The 23,825-nt window shown below is 41.6% G+C and overlaps 1 protein-coding gene across 4 annotated transcripts in view; it reads left to right on the top strand.

The window, feature by feature from the left end:
* The window catches only part of wasf3b (WASP family member 3b), a 131,264-nt gene that overhangs the window by 24,754 nt on the left and 82,685 nt on the right, over positions 1 to 23,825 (top strand). For 2 of the 4 annotated variants that reach the window (XM_041200027.1, XM_041200030.1), the window contains exons 2-3: positions 17,255 to 17,329; positions 17,663 to 17,821. In XM_041200027.1, coding sequence (XP_041055961.1) covers positions 17,689 to 17,821 — 133 coding nt within the window. In that variant the 5' untranslated portion in view covers positions 17,255 to 17,329; positions 17,663 to 17,688. Of the gene's footprint in view, positions 1 to 13,457; positions 13,752 to 17,254; positions 17,330 to 17,659; positions 17,822 to 23,825 lie in introns of those variants that run through there. The other 2 variants (XM_041200028.1, XM_041200029.1) reach the window with 2 other exon arrangements.

Genomic DNA, 23,825 nt, shown 5'->3' with positions numbered 1-23,825 from the left:
TCCTTTATATATATTTTCCTCTTTGAATGCAAATTCTCATTGTATCACTAGGTTTTTTGAACTTTACCTCTTATAACAATAAAACCCTTTCATAGCACCAATTTTATTAGTAAGCTTTGGAAAAACATAAATGCATCGTTTGGCTTCTTTTGGCTAGGTGTAATATTTCACCCATTCTTTTGAATGGTTTATTTTAAAAATGCAAATTGTCTCCTTTATCCTTCACCTTCCAACTTCCCTATGTTTATCTAATTAACATTTCAAACCTACTCCTCTTCTATACATCAAAACCTCTAGACCAAAAGGCTTTAATCCAATCAATACACACACACATAGACACAGGTACCACTAGAACTCTATTTTCTAATTTCCAATAACTTTATAGACATTATATCTTCTTGATATTTGCTGATGATTGCACAATGTTCAGCACCATTTGTGACTCCTCAGATACTGGAGCAGTTGATGTCCACATGCAGCAAGACCTGGACAATATCCAGGCTTGGGCTGACAAGTGGCAAGTAACATTCACGCCACACAAGTGTCAGGAAGTTACTATCTCAAACAAGAGAGAATCCAACCATCACCCCTTGATGTTTAATGTTATTACCATCACTGAATCCCCCACTATCAACACCATGAGGGTTATCATTGGCCAGAAACTTGGATCTCATCCTCTCCACTCTACCTATACAGATGCATCTGTTCATGACAGTATTGTTAGGAGTGACCGTTGAACAGCCTCTTGAGATCGAGTCCCATATGCACACTGAAGACACCCTCCATCATGCTGTGTGGAACTAACCACCCCAGTATTAAATGGGATAGATTCAGAACAGATCAAGCAGCTTGTAAATAGGCATCCATGAGGCACTGCGGACCATCAACAACTGCAAAATTGTATTCCACCGCAATCTAACCTCCTGGCCTAGCATATTTCTCATCTACCGTTACCATTCAGTGACAGGAGATCAACCCTAGTTCAATGAGGAGTATAGAGGAGCATGTCAGAAGTAAAACCAGTTGTACCTTGAAATGAGGTGCCAATGTGGTAAAGCTACAGCACGGCTACATGAGTCTTCTGGTGTTTGGCACGTGTGGAGCAATGAGAGATCTTACAACCAATATATCAGTTCAAAGGCTTGCAATTTCATCCAGTCATGAATGGTGACCAATTAAATGAATTTCTGGAAACCATTTGATCCTGGGGATTTATCATTCTTTGGTGCCATTATTTTCTTTATTGTTGTTACTTTGTTAGTTTTATGAGCCTCTGGGCCACATTTTCATCTGGGTATGGAGGTGCAAATTACCACAGTTTTTCTTTGGAGGAAATCCAATTTCCCTTCATATTCCTGACCTTGCGCCAGTTTTCTCTGGCCTTTTTGTGGGTCAGGAATGCCAAAGTGCAAAATGCACACTTGCCCCCGCTGAGGTTGTGTTCCCTATTTTAAATCGGGGACCAAAATTGGATTTCCTCCCACACACCATTTTAGTCTGGTGGTTCGTGGTTTTAGAAGCCCACTTAAAAACATACCAGGCCTGAGAGTTTATGGGAAAAATAGAAAGTCTGCTGAGGAGCCTGGAACATTCTGAACACTCTGAAAGGTAAGTGTAAAGTGATTTCACATCTTCAAATGTCACTATTAGGTGCTGTGTTGTAATGTGGATGTGTTTTTAATGCAGTGATTAATCAGAAGGATCTGTCCTTTAAAAGGTAGGATGACCTTTACATTGAGCAACCTTTTGTATTTGATCATGTGTGTTACAGTGCTTTTCCAATGGGGAAAGCACTATAATGCAGTGAAAAATGTTACAAAATGCCCTGTCAACCCATGTTGTCACCTTTTCTACTGGCTGATTTAAAAGAAAATTTGGTTTTAACACTTGAAAAGAAATATAATCATCTATTCCCTTACATCCTGGCTTTGACACTTGGGGGAGAAGAAATCTCCACTTGAAAAAAAATAACCACCTTACATTCTGGTTTTGAAACATGTAATTCTCCACTTAAAATATGTCTAACCACCTACTCCCTTACATTGATTGACTGCTTTAAAATTGAAATGAGCACCTTCTCTTTCCTTCCAAGAGAAAGGTTTAATGTTTGGAGAGCTGAAGCCATTATCAATGCTTGGCTGAATTTCAGTTGCCAATGGGTTTCCGTACAGTAGGTGTCCCATATGTCTGAGAGTGAATGGTAATTTCAAGAAGTTGTAATATAAGACTGTCCCTTTGTAGTTTATGGTTTGTTGAGACAAGCTACTAGGATTACAAGTATTACAAGGTTTTTTTTCACATGCCAGAATGCATTTTTTTCAGTGTCAGTGACATGAAGGCTTTTAGATGGTGAGAGGTTTAGTTTTTCCCCAAGGAATGTAAAATATTTTCCATTGATCTCAGATTCCATGAAATATCATAGTGCATACTGTGTGAGTAAAAAGGGAGGATAAATGGGGGCGCATAAAGGTGGCATGGGTGATTTGAGGGAACATAGAGGATACATGGGGGCTCAACAAGAAACTTGACACCATTGAGGACAAAGCAGCCCACTTGATTGACACCTTAACCACCACCTCCAACATTCACCCCCTCCACCAACGATGCACAGTAGCAGCAGTGAGTACCATCCACAAGATGCACGACAACAACTCGCTAAGGCTTCTTCGTCAGCACCTTCTAACCTGTGACCTCTACTGCCTAGAAGGACAAGGGTGGCAGATGCATGGGAACACCATCACCTGGAAGTTCCCTTTGCAAGCCACACACCATCCTGACTTGGAACTATATCGTCGTTCCTTTACTGTTGCTGGGTCAAAATCCTGGAATACCCTCCCAAACAGCACTGTGGGTGTAGCTACATTACATTGTCGCCCAAGTCCTGTGAAAGAATTTAAAAAAGCGGTGACATGGGTGATCTGAGGGTGCATTGAGGATACATGGGCATAGAAATGGCGTGGCTAACCTGAGGGGGCATGGAGGATACATAGGGTGCATGGGATGTTCTGAGGGGGCATGGGCTTGAGGGGTGTGATTTAGGGAGCCTTAAACACTAGGATAACACAAGAAATAGGAACAGGAGTACACCTTGTGGCCCATCAAGCCTGCTCCACCATTCAATACGATCATAGTTGATCTTGGGCTTCAACTCCATTTTCTGCCCGTTCCCCATATCCCTTAATTCCCTGACACCAAAAATCTGTCTATCCCAGCCTTAAAATGTATTCAATGATGGAGCATCCAGAGCCCTTTGGGGTTGAGAATTCCAAAGATTCACAACACTTTGAGTGAAGTAATTTCTCCTTATCTCAGTCCTAAATGATTGGCCCCTTATCTTGAGACTGTGCCCCCATGTTCTAGGTTTCCCGATCAACAGAAACAATCTCTCAGCGTCTACCCTATGAAGCCCCTTCAGAATCTTTCTATGGTTTCTATGAGATTGCCTCTCATTCTTCTAAACTCCAGAGAATATAAGCCCAATTTACTTATTCTCTCATCACAGGACAACAGCCTCATCCTAGGGACCAATTCAGTGAACCTTCACTGTACTGCCTCCAGTGCAAGTGTATCTTGTCTTAAATGTGGAGACCAAAACTGCACACACTACTCCAGATGTGGTCTTACCAGAACCCTGAACAATTATAGCAAGACTACCTTATTCTTGTACTCCAATCCCCTTGCAGTAAAGGCCAACATGCCATTCGCCTTCAAAATGTTTGCCGCACCTGCATGTTAACTTTCTGCGTACGAGCACACCCAAGTCTCTTTGAACATTAACACTTACAAATTTCATACGGATCACACGGTGCAGAGAGGCCCTTAGGTCCGACACGTGAGAAACACCTGACCTACCTACCTAATCCCATTTACCAGCACTTGGCCCATAGCCTTGAAAGTTATGACGTGCCAAGTGCTCATCCAGGTACTTTTTAAAGGATGTGAGGCAACCTGCCTCCACCATCCTCCCAGGCAGCGCATTCCAGACCATCACCGCCCTCTGGTTAAAAAGGTCTTTCCTCACATACCACCCCCCCAAACCTCCTGTGAAAGAATTTAAAAAAGCGGTGACATGGGTGATCTGAGGGTGCATTGAGGATACATGGGCATAGAAATGGCGTGGCTAACCTGAGGGGGCATGGAGGATACATAGGGTGCATGGGTGGCTTGGATGTTCTGAGGGGGCATGGGCACCTCGAACTTATGTCTTCTCGTGACTGACCCTTCAACTAAGGGGAACAGCTGCTCCCTATCCACCCCGTCCATGCCCCTCATAATCTTGTACACCTCAATCAGGTCGCCCCTCAGTCTTCTCTGCTGCAACGAAAACAACCCAAGTCTATCCAACCTCTCTTCATAACTTAAATGTTTCATCCCAGGCAACATCCTGGTGAATCTCCTCTGCATTGCATCCAGTGCAATCACATCCTTTCTATAATGTGGCGACCAGAACTCCATACAGTACTCCAGTTGTGGCCTCACCAAGGCTCTATACATTTCCAACATGATCTCCCTACTTTTGTAATCTATGCCTCGATTGATAAAGGCAAGTGTCCCATATATCTTTTTCACCACCCCACTAACATGCCCCTCTGCCTTCAGAGATCTATGGACACACACACCAAGGTCCCTTTGTTTCTCAGAACTTTCTCGTGTCATGCCGTTCATTGAATACTTCCTTGTCAAATTATTCCTTCCTCTCTCTTTTCAGGGTTAAATTGCATCTGCCACTTATCTGCCCATTTGACCATCCCGTCTATATCTTCCTGTAGCCCAAGACACTCAACCTCACTGTTAATTACCCGGCCAATCTTTGTGTCATCCGCAAACTTACTAATCCTACCCGCCACGTCGTCATCTATGTCGCTTATATAAATGACAAATAATAGGGGACCCAGCACAGATCCCTGTGGTACACCACTGGACAATGGCTTCCAGTCACTAAAGCATTCCTCTGTCATCACCCTCTCTCTCCTACAACTAAGCCAATTTTGAATCCACCTTATCAAATTACCCTGTATCCCATGTGCATTTGTCTTCTTTATAAGTCTCCCATGTGGGACCTTGTCAAAGGCTTTGCTGAAATCCATATAAACTACATCAACTGCACTACCCTCATCTACACACCTGGTCACCTGCTCAAAAAATGCAATCAAATTTGTTAGGCATGACCTCCCTCTGACAAAGCCATGCTGACTATCCCTGATCAAACCTTGCCTCTCCAAGTGGAGATAGATTCTGTCCCTCAGATTTGTTCACTTTTAAACCTGTCACTCCCTATATCAATTTGCTCAAGAACTTCACAGTCTCTCTCCCCGAGTTCCATACCTTCATCCTCATTCTCTTGGGTGGATACCTTTTTAAAAATATTCTGCTTTTCTATTCTTACGACCAAAGTGAATAACTTCACACTTCCTTTCATTGTACTCCATCTGCCATCTTGTTATCCATTCACTTTAACCTGCCTATAGCTGGAATTTTACAGACCCATTGTGGTGGGAATGTGGCTGTAAAATGTAGTGAGCCATTCTAATCTCCATTGACTTAGGTGGGACTGTAAAATCCCGCTGGCATAAAATTCCGCCCTATATCCCTATATTATCCCCAATTCCATGAGCCCTTATCTTGTCTATAACCAGTTGTGTGGTGCCTTATCGAATGCCTTTTGGAAATGCATATATACTCGTTCCCCTTTATCTATCCTACTCGTTACATTCTCAGAAATATTTAATAGATTTGTCAAACAGGATTTCCCTTAAGTAAAACCATGGTGACTTGTTCTAATTATACTATGCTTTTCCAAGTGTATTGTTGAGACTCCCTTACAACATTTTTCCAACAACTGATATTAGGCTAACTGGCCTGTAGTTCACTGTTTTTTGTCTCCATCCTTTCTTGAAAAGCAGTGAAACATTTGCCAACTCCCAATCTAATGGTAGAGTTCTGGAATCAAAGGAATTTTGGAAAATCATAGCTAGCACATCCAGTATCTATACAGCTATCTCTTTTTGGACCCTAGGTTGTAGGCTATCAGGTCCTGGGGATTTGTTGGATTTTAATTCCTTGAATTTCTCCAATACTTTTTCTCTGGTGATACTAATTTCCCTAATTTCCTCACTTTTCTTTTAGCCCCTAGGTTACTTTCTATTTCTGATCTGAAACTTGTGCCTTCAATAGTGAAGACAAACACAATATTTGTCGAGTGCTTTTGCTATTTAAATATGTGCTGGGATATTCTGGAGAACTGAGGCGGGCCTTCTAACTGGCCCGCCTCCGCACCTACGCTCCTCACGCACTTCAGTATGGTTCACAAACTACATAGTGAACCTGACCCCAGTGCGAAAAGACAAAAATGGCTTGTGAAGTCACACGTGGGTCGGGTGTGCAGTTTACAGGCTGTAAAAGTGTGCAGATCAGATTTCCCTGAGCCAAGTGGAAGATTTGGTCCCTAATTCAATATTAATTTTTCGGAATGCCTGGCATGCAAACTTCTTTCTCTACTGCAAATACTGATGCAAAGTATTTACTCAACAGGTCCATAATTTCATATTTTCATCAACATTATCATTGTTATCAAATTTTCAAGAGGCCCACATTGCTCCTGAACATTTTCTTTTTCCAAATATAGTTTTAAAATTTTTTGTTCATTTTGATTTCGTTGCAAGTTTCTTTTCATCAATCTTTTTATGCCTTTTATTGTCTGTTTTGTTCCACTTTGCTGCAATTTTGCAGAAACTGAACTGGACCAGCCATATAAATACTGTGGCTACAAGAGCAGTTCAGAGGCTGGGAAGAACAACTTGCCTCCTGACTCCCCAAAGCCATCAGCAAGTACAAGTTAGGAGTGTGATGGAATACTCTCCACTTGTCTGGATGAGTGCAAGCCTCAAGAAGCTTAGCATCATCTAGGATAAGGCAGCCCACTTGACTGACACCCCATCCACCACCTTCAACATCCACTCCTTCCACCACTGATGCAAAGTGGCAGCATGTGTACCATCCACAAGATGCATTGCAGCAACTCACCAGGGCTCCTTCAACAGCACCTCCAAAACCTTCGATCTCTACCACCTAGAAGGACAACGGCAGCAGACACATGGGAATACCACCATCTGCAAGTTCCTCTCCAAGCAACACACCACCATGACTTGGAACTTTATCAGCATTCCTTCATTGTCGCTGGGTCAGATTCCTGGATCTCCCTCCTGAACAGCACTGTGGGACTACATGGACTGCAGCAGTTCAAGAAGGTGGTTCACCACCACCTTCTCAAGGGCAGTTAGAGACGGGCAATAAAAATACTGTTCTAGCCAGTGATACCCACATCCTGTGAAAAGAATAAAAACATTTTTTACATTTCTATGCTTTATCCTTTAGCTGTATGTTATCTCTTATCGCTTTAGCCATCCATTGCTTTTTTTGGCAAGTAGACCTTTTGCCCCTTAAGGGTATAAACTGGTTCTGGTTTTTGAATACTGATCTTTTTATCAATTAACAGATTTTCTCTGTTTACAGTAAACAGTCCATCTCAACACATTGAAGTCACCCTCACCTAAATCTAGAATCTTCGTAGCCACTTCACATTTTCCCTTTCGAACACTGTCAAGATTGATCATATGATGATCGCTGATAGATAAATATTCACTTAACTAAATCTGGCTCATTTCTCATTACTAAATTTAATTTGGCCTGCTTCTTTGTTGGTTTTCGACCATATTGGGCAAAATATTTAGCTCAGCGGGCGCATGTGCGCCTGACCCGCTCGAGTGTAAAATGACACGCGTTGATGTTGGGCAAGCTTCCTGACGTCAATGCGCAGTCGCATGATAGTTTCGTCGGCGTGCATGGGAATCGGCAGCGTGCCCACCAACAATGAAAAAGCCTATTAAGGCCATTAAAGTATCAATTGACTGACATTTTTCTCTACCTGTCGAGCCTTATGGTTGTCGGGCAGGTGAAAAGGCCAAACAGCCTTTGCACTTTTTAGGAAACCTCATCCACAGCAGGATGAGCAAATAAAAATAAAATAAAATTAAAAAAATTTAATTAATAACATGTTTTGTCTCGTGACAAAGTCACATGAGGGGACAAGTTTTATAACTTTGTCATTATTTATTTAAAATAAAATCTTCATTTCCCTGCGGCAGCTCTGTGCCTCGGAGATTCTGAAGCGCGCATGCGCGAAGTTCGTGCTCGCCCCACTTGCCCTCCTCCCCCAGCCTGCACAGGTAGCACTGAGTGCTGCTGCTCACGTTTAGTGCTGGGCAGGCCTTAATTGGCCCACCAGCATAAAATTGCCTTCCGGCCTCGATCGTGGGCAGCAGTCAAGCTTGCCCAACAAGGGCAAGATTCTGCCCATTGCTGCAGAAAATGACCCCAGACATACTCAAGAAATGTGCTACTTTTTCTGTTGTGTGCTAGCCTAATTATTCCAATGTATATGAAATTTAAAATCCCCCCCCCCCCCCCCCCCCCCCCCCCCCCCGCCCGAGCCATTAAGATCACACTGCCTTTACTCCATGCTTGTCTAATTTCTGCACTTCTGCACTTCAGGGCTGCTACCAGCGAGCCTCTATGCAACTCCCACTACAGTATGAAATCCTTCTCTATTTCTTAATTTTATCCGTAAAGTATTGACTGCCTGATTACCTTGTTATATCCTATCTAATCATGGAAGGATGAAATCACTTCATTGCTAAAGTACACCTCTGTCTTTACCATTTCTCTATCTTCCCTGTAGACCTTATAACTTGTTATATTTAGTTCCCAGTCCTGACTGTCTTACAGAGATGTCTCAGTAGTGGGTCAAAATCTTAGAATTTCCCACCTAGCTGTGCTGTGGAGTATGTTTCCCATGCGGACTGCAGCGAGAAGCAGCTCACCATCTCAAGAACAAATAGGGATGGACAATAAATGTTGCCCTTGCCAATGATGTCCACGTGTTATGAACAAATACAAGGCATAGGTTGTTCATGCACCGTTATTTTCTCAGCAAACACAGCCCATTATTATTATTATTTGTTTTTCCTCTTTTTAAGCAATATTTCTGGACTCTCCTTTGATACAGGTATTTACATTCTGCTGGGATATGGCTCAATGGATGCTAGTCTTGAAATATTTTGGAAAAAATTAATCCAAGGACAGTTTGAACTGAACTAAATCCAGTGTTGCCTGATAAATTTCTTGTTTTCTGTAAATCTTATTTGTAAATGATCATCAACGTCAGGGAGATAAATGTTATGGTCAGGATGTTGCCATGCCACCATCTATCAGCATTGATAATGTGACACGGGGTTGTTTATCGTTTCACATCTAAGCTCCACAATCGCCAGCAATCTGACACTTGATGCCGAAATCAACTCACACGTTGCAATCACTGCAGCTGTCCATGTCCAATCCGACTAAGAAAGTGTGGAACAACAGCAAACTGAGAACACTAAACTGCGATTCTACCAAGTCTGTGCCTTCAGTGCACTCCGTTACAATGGTGAGATGTGAGCAACATATGCTAGGCAAGAGAAAAGGCTGAACAGTTTTCACCTTCACTGTCTCAGACATAACCTTGGCATCTTTTGGCAGGACAAGGCCATGAACTCGGAGGTTCTGGAACATGCTAATTCCATCAGCATACACTCATTGCTAAGCCACTGTGCTGGTTCATCGAATGAATCATGGCCATATACTCAAAGACCTTATGTACAGTCACGATCTCCTGGCCATCCATATCTGCGCCACAAGGACATCTGTAAGTGGGATATGAAGATGGTGGAAATTGACACTGACAACTGAGAGACATCGCTGAAGGCTGCAACCTCTGGAGGCTGACTGGAAGGGCATAGGAAGAGACGAGCATAAATGAAAAGCTCAGCTGGCCGGCAAGATGGCCCAGAGTAAACTGAACCGTGCACCTTCTCAGCCCATTGTCTTCGTTTGCAGCATGTGTTAGAGACTGCTGTGCCATAGTGGGGCTCCTGAGACATGCCAGCTGATGCTTATTGCAGAATTGACCACCCCACGATGCAAACTAGTACCTTATAAGACAAGGCTGCCACCATTAAATGGTCAGTTACATTATACTGCCCTTTAGCAGATAATTATCTTTACAAACCTCTTTTTTCAACTTACATTTTGAAATCCTGGTGTAGCTCATGGCCCACTATTTGGTGTGATTTAATGTTAATATCACTACTGGAAGAACCACATAACACAATGTAGTGTTGAACCTTCTTGCATTGTTTCCAGCATGGTAGAGTCACAGTGACATGGAGAATATTGCATGATCTTCGTACATTTTAACAAGAACTTTTCGCCACTCTTTGATCTTAAAGAAGTGAATCTAATCGATGAACTCTAAGTGCAAGTGCAAAACCAGATTGACGCCTTAAAATTTGATTTAAATTTAGTCATTACGTTTATGCACATGCAGTTGTCTGAAAATAATAAAGCTGCATTTTTCTTCTGCTGAGGCAGCCTGCCACTAAAAAAGCTGGTTGACAGAGTTGACAGTATTTGTTGCTGATGGTCCTTGGACTCTTCCAGAGGTAAAAGGAAATTGATACTTCAGATGAGATATTCTGCTTCTCTAGAGGCCATAAAAGCGCTAAGTAAGATTATCTTTTCACCATTTCAACAGAGCTGCTCGTGGGCATTCGACAATAGTGCAAACTTCCCTGTAACATGGTACTACTTTGTACTGATTGGGAACAGTAATAACTTTAAGAGCTCAATTACAATTCCATATCGTACGCTGTGGCATTAGATTGTTTGGCAACTATATGCAGTTGGCTTCAGAGTACTTAAGTGTTTGTTTTATTTAGGTGTAGGCTGCAGTTATATATAATTGGGTGGCATGGAGGCTGGTGCAGTTTAAAGGATTATACTGACATTTTCTGTGGTAGGGATTATAGCACTTCATTTCATATTTGACCTTTGCTTTATTTTGATTTTGTAGCGAGTGGAAAATGTGCCATTCCTCAGCCCTGATATCCTTCATGTTGAACTCAAAAATTGCATGCAGATGTGTGTTGATTTGTGATATACCCATCTCATGGTTCGTAATCATATCTAAGGCATAGAAATCATAACATTGAGTTCTGGGTAAAAGCCAGTTAGCAAATTATGCACTGCATTTTACTGTTGTATACCAGGGGAAAAAAGTATCTTTTGACAAGGTCCTTTGGCAACTGTAGGCTGTCATGTGCACAGGACGTATAAGCTATTTAAAGCATAAAACTTGATTTCCTTTATATTGAGGAAAGGAGCCATTTCTTGTTATACTACTTGGTAGCAATTGATTTCAAGAGAATCCAGAGTGTCCACTATTTTTACAGAACCTGTTTCTTTTTGAAATCAGCTATAGATATTTAAAACATTTAGGTAAGTTTCTTTACATGTGGTACAAGCTATGTGTCTGAAATAAGACACTTATAATCATACGTTTAAAGCCTTTGTTTTAAAGAAGCAATGCTTTGGGCACTGTCAAGATACAAGGTTCAGCTCACTGATTCAGAAATAAACCTTGGTGTAGGGGATATAGAATTAACTAAAATTAATACTTTTGTACTATTCATCTTGGAGTTTTAGTCCTCAAGATTTACCAAATAAACAATTAAATCTAATGCTACATTAATATAGGATAGACACTAGTTTTAAAGTGTGGTACTTTATTTTTAAAAGTGCTTTTAACAGACTGATTATTTTACAGTTGAAAATGCCAGCTGACTTCCTGTTATTGTGACCTGTTAACGTCTATCTTAAGAGCAAATAAACACTTGTCCTGCATGTTCAAATGATCTAAAGTCTCATTCATTCTTTTTGTAGAAATCAATCACCCAGCTTTTAAAGTTAAGAAAACAGAGATTGCTTTTACTATTGTACTAATTTTATCTTCTACATTTAGCCTTATTGTTTATGTACAATATTTTCAGACCAGACATGCAGACTTCTAGAGCTGCGTGCAGATTAGGAATCAAGTAGTATTCAATCTTTAGCAATTTCTGAGTATTTGCTAAAAATAATATAAATATTAGATAGACAAGCTTGCTTACAGTCTCCACTGAATTCCTTAAATGCAGAGATTTGTAAATTCCATTGTGTTGGCCACATGCTGCTCCAGGTTCCTGACAATCCAAGCCCAATGAACGGAGTCATATTTATCTTTACGTTTCTTATTTGCTGGCTTAGATTGATCTACGGCTGTAGACCTCTTGTCTCCACCAAGACTCAGAAAGGGTCAGCTATTGTTTAGTGTTTTCCACTTCTAACTCTGACCTTATTAAATAAACATAGGCTACCCTTTCATTACTTTAGGCAATTATTTAAACCTTCTCAACCTGGAAGTTTTCATTGCTTACATTTAAAAATTTCAATTCCCAAAATAAAAGTTATATTCCTAAAACATAGGAATCATGAAATTACATCTTCATAACAGAGGAAACTTCTAATGCTCCCTCTTCCCCTTCCCTTACATTATCTTACCTAGGAGATTGCTGGCTCCACCTGGCTGTGGAGCAGAGATGATGATTTTGTAGGGAGTATCTATAATTCTACGGACATAAAAAGAAAGTAAGATTTGCATTTATATAGCGCCTTTCACAACCCGCAGGGCATCCCAAAGTGCTTTACAGCCAATTAAATAGTTTTGAAATGTAATCATTGTTGTGTTGTAGGAACACAGCAGCCAACTTGCACACAGCTAGCTTTGACAGACAGTGATGTGCTAATGACCAGATAGTCTGTTTTTGTGATGTCCATTGAGAAATAAATATTCACTAACTCCTGCTGCCAATTGGAAGGGAACAGGTGCACATGTGCACTCAGCCCACACTGCTGCTAGCACTTACGCGACTGTTTGGAATTTGGAACATGCGTGATCCACAGTAATTTCAATGCAGCAAATAACCATGAAGAAAGAAAAATGTAATCTACCTTCAACAATTCATCCCAGTTTCCAATCTCTGATGCAGTCTCAGCCTCAGTGAGATTTTATGTAATTGCTGCTTCCTTAAACTTAACCCAGTGAGTTAAGATTCTGTGCAAGGAGTTCCTATATAGCCTGTTTGGCTCAATGGATATAAATTGGCACTCTTAATCCCAAGGTCATTGTTATAGGTCCCAAATTGGGTAATTAATTTTTCTTCAACATTTTATTCAAAATCTTTTTAATTGATTTTTTTTTTGCCAAAAAGTGACCTTCAACTAAATATTATAATCAGTGCTCCACATTGGAAGTTGAGAATCTCATTTACTGAAATTTCCTGATATGTATCATTAACTGGATTGTCATAAGCATGCTTTGCAGAGGGAATGATTGATAAATCATGGATGGAGTGGATTCAAGAATTTGCAATTGGTTAAGGGCTGCACAGATCTAAAAGTGGGTAAATTGAACATATTGTTAGTCTACATCAAGCCAATTTGTTCATTTCGATTCTGCCAGCTGAAGCTCTTGATACTGAGACTACAACTGAGCATGTGTAGGATATGCTCTACTCCACAATTGAACACAGCCACAAATACTGGTCAAGATGCTACTAATCACTCTCCTACTTTTCTTTGAAATAGTGTTGTGGATCTTTTACATCCACCTGAGAGGGCAGATGGGGCCTTGGTTTAACTTCTCACCTGAAAGATGGCACCTCCACCAGTATAACATTGGAATGTCAACCTAGGTTGTTGTGCTCAAGCCCTAGAGTGGTACATGAACCCAACCTTCTGACTGAGAGGCAAGAGTTATACTAGCCGTGGCTAGCATTGTAAGTATAATACAGGATTGAAACATAGAAAATAGGAACAGGAGCAGGTCATTTGGACTTTCGAGCCTCCTCCGTCACTCACTATGATCATGGCTGATCCTCTAACCCAAAGCCGTAGTCCCGCTGTCTCCCCATACCCCTTGATGCCTTTAGAATCTAGAAATCTATCTATTTCCTTTTTAAATATATTCAGTAACTTGGCCTCCACAGCCGTCTGTGGTAGAGAATTCCACGGTTCACCACCCTGAGTGAAGAAATTTCTCCTCCCTCGGTTCTAATTGGCCTACCCTGTATCCTGAGGCTCTGATCCCTTGTTCTAGACACCCCAGCCAGAGGAAGCATCATCCCTGCATCCAGTCTGTCAGAATTTTATATGTTTCAGTGAGGTCCCCACTCATTTTTCTAAATTCCAGTGAATACAGGCCTACTCAATCCAATCTCTCCTCCTATGACAATCCTGCCATCCGAGGAATCAGTCTGGTGAACTTTCGCTGCACTCATTTTATGGCAAGTATATCCTCTCTTGGGTAAGGAGAGCAAAACTGCACTCAACACACCAGGTGTGGACTCGCCAAATCCCTGTACAGTTGCAGTAAGACATCCTTGTTCCTGTTTGCAAATATATTTATACGGACATATGTATGTGCTCTTGTAATCTTCTTGCAATGAAGGTCAACATACCATTTGCTTTCCTAACTGTTTGCTGCACCTGCATGCTTCGCTTTCAGTGATTGGTGTACAAGGACACCCAGATCCCTTTGTACGTCAATGTTTCCCAATCTATCACTATTTAAATAATACTCTGCTATTCTGTTTTTCCTACCAAAGTGGATAACTTCATACTTATCCACATTATACTGCATCTGCCATGTATTTGCCTGCTTACTCAACTTGTCTAAATTGCCTTGAATCCTCTTAACGTCCTCTTCACCTAGTTTTGTGTCAGCAAATTTGGAAATGTTACATTTGGTTCCCCCATCCAAATCATTGATTATATATTGTGAATAGCTGGGGCCCAAGCACTGATTCCTGTAGTACCCCACTAGCCCCCACCTGTCAGTCCAAAAAAAGACCCATTTATTCCTATTCTGTTTCCTGTCTGTTAACCAATTCTCAATCCACAGCAATATCTTATTCCCAATCCCATGTGCTTTAATTTTGCACTAACTTCTTATGTGGGACTTTATCCAGAGCTTTCTGAAAATCCAAATACACCACATCCACTTGTTCTCCTTTATCTATTCTGCTAGTATGTCTTCAAAAAATTCCAGGAAGTTTGTCAAACATGATTTCCCTTTCATAAATCCATGTTGACTTTGTCTAATCCTGTAGATATTTTCTAAGTGTCCTGTTATCACATCCTTCATAATAGACTCTAGCATTTTCCCTACTACGAATGTTAGGCTAACTGATTGATGGATCAGCTAGCCTTTTCCTGACTCTCATTTTCATATGTTGGTTATGTTTTGGAGCTGGAAGTAGGCATTCCTTGTGTTGGAGAATATATCAGCTTGGGAGCTTAGCTTGGAGATCTAAAAGGACACAAATTGCAAACCTTCTGGTTCAGCCTGACACAATGACCAGGGAAGTCGATGGAACCAATAGAAAACATGTGGAATTTTTTGGGGGAAGAGAATATCGTGAGTTTCCCAGTTTTCACTGGAGAAAATTGTGTTGCATTCAAGGTTAGGTGTTGGACCAGCAATCTGTCAGCATAGTGGAATTGTCGTCAAGGTGTGCTAGGGAGGTAGTGTTGGGTGTCAACAATGTACATATAAAAGCTGACCTCTGTATGTGGATGAGATCACCAAAGGGAAGCGTTTAGAACATCCAGAAAAGGTGCAGAATAAAAGCCCAATGATTTCCCATTGAGGATGAGAAAAGTCAGAAGGAAAGTCTGCTTAGTTTGCTCTCTATGCTTCCATGTTATTAGTAACTAAAAGCTTTGACGAAGTTTGGAAGTTTGTCTGTATTACGACAAAGTTGGGAGGAGTGCACTGACTGTCTCTAGTTCCACTACTCCACGGATCACAACATATATTTAAATGATTTCTCCAGCTTGCTATATGGCCAGCTATTAATCTCAGAATGGCCTTACAATACTCAGGTTTTTTTTTTCAATAAATAACAAAATTATTAGTTTATTATAAGATCGGACTTGTCAAGTAGAAGGAAAAGATTATTAACAAACAGTATGAAATATTAAAGTATAATAATTACTCTTTCTAAATACCTTAACTCTCACTCACATATATACACACACACACGCACACACACCAAAAAAAAGAGGAATTCTGCCAAAAGGTTAAAAGTCAACGGTTCGAGGGAAAAGGATAGATGATGGAGTCCTTGGGTTATATGGTTGGATCTCAGCACTGGTCTGAGAAACAATCGATGAGTCTTGCACTACTTTCCAGGTGCACTTCACAGAAAACTTGCAGTCAGTCGATTTCAGAAAGTACAGCAACCTTGGAGCAACTTCCATTCACTTTTTCCTTTGGTCTGGGTCTGGAGCTCCAGGATCTGTTATCATCTTTACCCAAGCAGTTGATCCTCCTTGTTTACTCTCCAAAGCCAAAGCCAGTCTACCAGCTTTTAAACACCGTTTTCCAGGCATGGTTTTTTTCAAAGCTATAAACCACCATGTGACCCTTTTGTAAACAGTCCACCAGGGTCAAGAGCTTCTTTAAAACTGCTTAATTAGCGTTTTTTTGTAAAATGCTGTCCATTTCAGAACAACAGCAACCAGTCATTGCATTAACCCTTTAAGGGATGGTGTCTTTTAAAAAGCACAAGTTCTTCCAGAATGTTGAAGATGAGCCATGTTCTGTGATTAAAGTATTCATGACGCCTGCTAGGCCTCTGAGCTGAGGAATGACATGTAGCCTACGGGCAGACAGGTAGAAAATTCATAAAATATGTATAACAGTGATGGGGTGCACATTTTTTGACTTTTGAATGAATGCCTGATTGCTGGTGATTGATGAACGCTAAGACCTAGTTGGAATATGCAAGGATGAAGAATTGCCAATTGCCACCACAAAAGCATCCACTGGTTTTACTAATAAAATTGAATGTTGATCAGCTAATTTGTTCAGGACAAAAGTCTTATTTCAAGAATATTTCTTAAAAATGTTAACTTGTACAAGCCCTCTTATGAATGTTGTATGAGTTGTTTATCATTAGGGTTTTAAATTCACAGCTCTCCTAGTCAACGTAATTTGTATGCAACTGTATAATCTGTTCTACAGTGAGTAATGCCACAGTAGCTCCGCTGCTATGAATATAAGACAAAACTTACATTTGTATAATGCCTTATTATCGCATCTTTTAGAAATATGTCAAAATGCTTGAAAGTGCTAATTGTGTTGAAATGCAATGATTGTTGTTGTAGGCAGTATGCTAGCCATTTCAATTTATAAATTTATTCCTGGTTATTTAAGTATGGTGACTTGACAGCTTTATTTGTCAAATTGTTAATTAACAGATGTTCCAATTTTCAGGCAAGCCTGTTTCAGCTATGGAAGGTACCATTGGCTAGGCATGATCAGTCATTACAGTGAGAACAGAATTAACAGGTCAGCATCTCTCTCTTTTCCATAATACTTTAATCTGGCAGCCATTTATTGTAGGTAATGGAATGGTGACTGCATGATTAACATCAAAAGATTTGTCTCTTAATTCATATGCTTGCTTTCATTGGTAAATCTCACTTTTACAATATTAGAATCCATGCAATTCACATTCTCAAAATATAAAGAATTTCAATTTTATCACTGTATACTGTAAACTTAGCAGCTTTGTCTTTAGGTATGTCATTTTGCCCAGTTAATATGTAACCAAATGAAATTAAATGGAAATAGGTTTGTGGCCTTGTCCTCTTGTTAAATATTGCATGTTATTTTCAGCAGGGAGTGTTCTATCCTCACAAGAAAACATGCCATTAGTAAAGAGGAACATTGAACCCAGGCACCTCTGTCATGGTGCTTTGCCTGACGGAATTAGCAATGAACTGGAGTGTGTCACAAACAATACGCTAGCGGCCATCATTCGTCAGCTCAGCAGTCTTAGTAAGTGTAGATGCGTCTTTCTTCTCAGAGTTTGTTAACTTTGAATCTAAATGATAAAAATAATCTAACTGCTTGTTGTCTCAAGCATTTTTATGTGTACATCCTTATATAATGCAAATGTTACAAGTATTGTTCAAGAAAACACTATTCTCGTTTAGCAGGTGTAACTAATATCTGTGGATAGAGACTTTTCAGTTAGCATAATAAAGATCAAAGTGTGATCAAAATACTGAAAATTTGTATGGAGAATTCAGAAGTTATGAATGAGATTGATGCCTTGCAGTAAATCTATTTGCCTTTAAATTTAGCCAAAAAAATGTTTCTTGATCTTTAACATATTTATTCTTTTGATAACTTGTTTTTTTCAGGCCACTGTTCTGTTCATTGTAATAGAAAAGAGAATCATGTGAAAATTAAGATTTATTTGATTTTAAATTTCACTGGCAGACTGAAGTCAATATTAAGCCATCTATAGAGGTTAGCAATGCTGGAAGTACATTGCCTTCAGCCAGATCCCAAAATGGTTGATCAATGCATTCACTATTTGTAATTTAAGAGTTGTTGCTGATAGCAGTCTGGCTTAATCATAAATACACATCCGTGTTAAAATTGTATTTATGACCAAAGAGAATCTACAAGTACAAAAATCTAGCAGATCCCTATTATTTTTACATCCATATCAAATTAGAATAGTAAAAGGTTAGGAATACTCTTCCTCAGAAGCTTCTATTGGTCATTACTCAGTAGAATTAAAGGAACTTCAAGATGCACTGCAACAGCTCACCAAATCTCCATCAACAGCACTTCCTTCACTGTCGCTGGGTCAAAATCCTGGAACTCCCTAACAGCACTGTGGGTGTACCTACACCAAATGGACTGCAGAGGTTCAAGAAGGCAGCTCACCACCGCCTTCTCAAGGCAACTAGGGATGGGCAATAAATGCTGGCCCAGCCAGTGAAGCCCGTGAATGAATTTTAAAAAAAAACTATTGCTTTGAACAAATGTTGACCACATAGAAGTACTAGCCTGGGTTTTGGGGTCAGCAACAAAGGAATGGCGCTTAAATAAAAACAAAAAAACTGTGGATGCTGGAAATCCAAAACAAAAACAGAATTACCTGGAAAAACTCAGCAGGTCTGGCAGCATCGGCGGAGAAGAAAAGAGTTGACGTTTCGAGTCCTCATGACCCTTCGACAGAACTTGCGTTCGAGTCCAAGAAAGAGTTGAAATATAAGCTGGTTTAAGGTGTGTGTGTGGGGGGCGGAGAGATAGAGAGACAAAGAGGTGGGGGGGGGTGGTGGGGGTGTGTGGTTGTAGGGACAAACAAGCAGTGATTGAAGCAGATCATCAAAAGATGTCAACGTCAATAGTACAATAGAACACATAGGTGTTAAAATTAAAGTTGGTGATATTATCTAAACGAATGTGCTAATTAAGAATGGATGGTAGGGCACTCAAGGTATAGCTCTAGTGGGTTTTTTTTTATATATATAATGGAAATAGGTGTTGTCTGGCGCACTGACCTCTACCTCGCGGAGGCTGAGCGTCAACTCGCAGACACTTCCTCCTACCTCTCCCTGGACCATGACCCCACCACTGAACATCAAGCCATTGTTTCCAGGACTGTCACTGACCTCATCTCCTCTGGGGATCTCCCTCCCACAGCTTCCAACCTGATAGTCGCCCAACCTCGGACGGCCCGCTTCTATCTCCTACCCAAAATCCACAAACAGAACTGCCCCGGTAGACCGATCGTCTCAGCTTGCTCCTGCCCCACAGAACTCATTTCTCGTTATCTTGACTCCCTTCTCTCTCCCCTTGTCCAGTCCCTTCCCACCTACATCCGTGATTCCTCTGACACCTTACGTCACATCAACAATTTCCAGTTCCCTGGCCCCAACCGCTTACTCTTCACCATGGACGTCCAATCCCTCTACACCTCCATCCCCCACCAGGATGGTCTGAGGGCCCTTAGCTTCTTCCTCGAACAGAGGCCCGAACAATCCCCATCCACCACTACTCTCCTCCGTCTGGCTGAACTTGTTCTCACACTGAACAATTTCTCCTTCAACTCCTCTCACTTCCTCCAAATAAAAGGTGTGGCTATGGGTACCCGTATGGGCCCCAGCTATGCCTGTCTCTTTATGGGGTATGTGGAACATTCCTTGTTCCAGTCCTACTCCGGCCCCCTTCCACAACTCTTTCTCCGGTACATCGATGATTACTTCGGTGCCGCTTCATGCTCTCGTCAGGACTTGGAAAAATTTATTAATTTTGCTTCCAATCTCCACCCCTCCATCATTTTCACGTGGTCCATCTCTGACACTTCCCTTCCCTTCCTTGACCTCTCTGTCTCAATCTCTGGTGATAGACTGTCCACCAATATCCATTACAAACCCACCGACTCCCACAGCTATCTCGACTACAGCTCCTCACACCCTGCTTCCTGTAAGGACTCCATCCCATTCTCTCAATTCCTTCGCCTCCGTCGCATCTGTTCCGATGATGCTACATTCAAAAACAGTTCCTCTGACATGTCCTCCTTCTTCCTTAACCGAGGTTTTCCACCCACGGTCGTTGACAGGGCCCTCAACCGTGTCCGGCCCATCTCCCGCGCATCCGCCCTCACGCCTTCTCCTCCCTCCCAGAAACATGATAGGGTCCCCCTTGTCCTCACTTATCACCCCACCAGCCTCCGCATTCAAAGAATCATCCTCCGCCATTTCCGCCAACTCCAGCATGATGCCACCACCAAACACATCTTCCCTTCACCCCCCTTATTGGCATTCCGTAGGGATCGCTCCCTCCGGGACACCCTGGTCCACTCCTCCATCACCCCCTACTCCTCAACCCCCTCCTATGGCACCACCCCATGCCCACGCAAAAAATGCAATACCTGCCCCTTCACTTCCTCTCTCCTCACCGTCCAAGGACCCAAACACTCCTTTCAAGTGAAGCAGCATTTCACTTGCATTTCCCCCAACTTAGTCTACTGCATCCGTTGCTCCCAATGTGGTCTCCTCTACATTGGAGAGACCAAACGTAAAATGGGCGACCGCTTTGCAGAACACCTGCGGTCTGTCCGCAAGAATGACCCAAACCTCCCTGTCGCTTGCCATTTCAACACTCCACCCTGCTCTCTTGCCCACATGTCTGTCCTTGGCTTGCTGCATTGTTCCAGTGAAGCCCAACGCAAACTGGAGGAACAACACCTCATCTTCCGACTAGGGACTTTACAGCCTTCTGGACTGAATATTGAATTCAACAACTTTAGGTCGTAAGCTCCCTCCCCCATCCCCACCCCCTTTCTGTTTCCCCCTTCCCTTTTTTTTTCCAATAAATTATAAAGATTTTCCTTTTCCCACCTATTTCCATTATATATATAAAAAAAACCCCACTAGAGCTATACCTTGAGTGCCCTACCATCCATTCTTAATTAGAGCATTCGTTTAGATAATATCACCAACTTTAATTTTAACACCTATGTGTTCTATTGTACTATTGACGTTGACATCTTTTGATGATCTGCTTCTATCACTGCTTGTTTGTCCCTACAACCACACACCCCCACCCCCCCCTCCACCTCTTTGTCTCTCTATCTCTCCGCCCCCCACACACACACCTTAAACCAGCTTATATTTCAACTCTTTCTTGGACTCGAACGCAAGTTCTGTCGAAGGGTCATGAGGACTCGAAACGTCAACTCTTTTCTTCTCCGCCGATGCTGCCAGACCTGCTGAGTTTTTCCAAGGAATGGCGCTTGCTGCTTAAAAGCTGGCCTTAGAGTTTTATGGGGTTCTAGGGTGGAGACTTCCTTCATTCCTCTGTTGCTTTGAATTTGGTGCCTTCTACAGGGTATAGAGCATGATAGAAAATTTATTGCAAAGAAGGAAACCATTCATCCCATTGTGTTTGTGCTAGCTAAAATAGATCTATCCCATTTTCCAGCTGTTGCTCTGTAACCCTATAGGTTACAGCATTTCAAGTGCATATCCAAGTATTTTTTACTTGACGATGTTTTCTGCCTCTACCTTTCAGGCAGTGAGATCCAGACTCACACCACCCTCTGGGTGAAAAACCTTCTCAACCCCCCTCGAATCATTTCACCATTTACTTTTATATCCTTATCCAGTTAATGGCCACTCTGCTAAGGAAAATATGTCCTTTGTATCCACTCTATCTAGGCCCCTCATACATTTATACACTTAATTAAATGCCCCCTCAGCTTCCTCTGTTCCAAAGAAAACCCTAACCCACCTATTTTTTCTCCATAATAAAATTCCCCATTCCTGACAAAATTCTCAAATCCCCTCTGTATCCTCTTTGGTGCAACCACATCCTTCCTGTAATATGGTGATCAGATCTATATGCAGTACTCTAGCTGTGGCTGTAGCCTAACTAGTGGTTTGTGCAGTTCTAGCCTTCATAGCCACTTTGCCTGTCTTCCCGTCTTGCTACCTTCAGTGATCTGTGTCATGCACTCCAAGATGCCTCTGTTCTTTACATTAGTATCCTACTATCTATTGTGTGTTTATTTGCTTTGTTTGCACCCACCCCCCACCAAACGCATTGCCTCACACCTCTAATTGAATTCCATTTGCCATTTCTCAGCTCACCTGAACAGTCCATTGATCCTTTTTTCAGTCTTTAGTTTTCTTCCTAATTGTCAACCACACAACCATTTTTTTTGCATTATCTTCAAAATTCTCAATCACATACCCTACATTTGAATTTTAATCATTGGTATATACTATGAAAAGCAGGGGACCTAGTATTGAGCCCTGCAGAACCCCACTAGAAAAAACCTTCCAGTCACAAACAACCCGTTGACCTTTGCTTCCTGCCAGTGAGCCAATTTTTGATCCAGCTTACCTTGCCCTTGGATCTCATTGGTTATTCATTTTCTGACCAGTCTACCACATAGGACATTATCAAAAGCCTTGCTAAAATCCATGTAGACTACATCAAATGTGCTACCCTTATTGACTTGCCTTGTTACTTCCTCAAAAAGCTCAATCAAGTCAGTCTTCCCTTAACAAAACCACACTGACTGTCCTTGATTTATTTGTGCCTTTCTAAATGACGATTCATTCTGTCACATCAGAATTTTTTCCAATATCTTCCTGAGATTAAGCTGACTGGCCTGTAATTACTCTGTGTCTCCCTTTATAAACATTGACACAATATTAGTAGTCCTCCGACACCACACTGTAGGCAGAGAAGATTGGAAAATGATGGTCAGTGCCTCTGCTTTTTCCACGCTTGCTTCTCTTAAGCATCGTGGCTTACATTTCATTCAAAACTGGACATCCATGAGGCTCTGCAGCAAAATTGTACTCATCCACAATCTTTAACCTCATGACCCGACATATCCCTCATTCTATGATTACCATTAAGCTGGGGCTGAACCTTCGTTCAATGAAGTGTGCAGGAGGGCATGCCAGGAGCAGCATCAGACTTACCTAAAAATGAAGTTTCAGCCTGGTGAGCTACAACACTGAACTGCTTGTATGCTAAACAGCGGAGGCAGCATGCGAACGACAGACTATCCTGACTAGGAACTATATTGTCGTTCCTTCACTGTTGCTGGGTCAAAATCCCGAAACTCCTTCCCTACATGCGAACATATACACAAGAACTTACCAGTTAGGAGCAGGAGTAGACCACTTGGCTCTTCAAGCCTGCTCCACCATTCAATAAGATCATGATTGATCTGATTGTAACCTCTACTCCACATTCCTGTCTACCCCAATAACCTTTCACCCCTTGTTTATCAATAATCTATCTAGCTCTACCTTAAAAATATTCAAAGACTCTGCCTCCACTGCCTTTTGAGGAAGAGAGTTCCAAAGAAAAAAATTCTCCTCACCTCTGTCTTAAATGAGTGACCCCTTATTTTTAAACCTGACCCCTAGTTCTAGATTCTCCCACAAGAGGAAACACCCTCTCCACATCCACTCTGTCAAGACCTTCTCAGGATCTTCAAGGTTTCAATCAAGTCGCC

Source organism: Carcharodon carcharias, chromosome 11 (genome assembly GCF_017639515.1).
Source record: "Carcharodon carcharias isolate sCarCar2 chromosome 11, sCarCar2.pri, whole genome shotgun sequence".
In the NCBI taxonomy this organism is placed as follows: domain Eukaryota; kingdom Metazoa; phylum Chordata; class Chondrichthyes; order Lamniformes; family Lamnidae; genus Carcharodon; species Carcharodon carcharias.
Note: the sequence above shows the minus strand (reverse complement) of the source record. Positions and strands in the feature narration are given on the sequence as shown.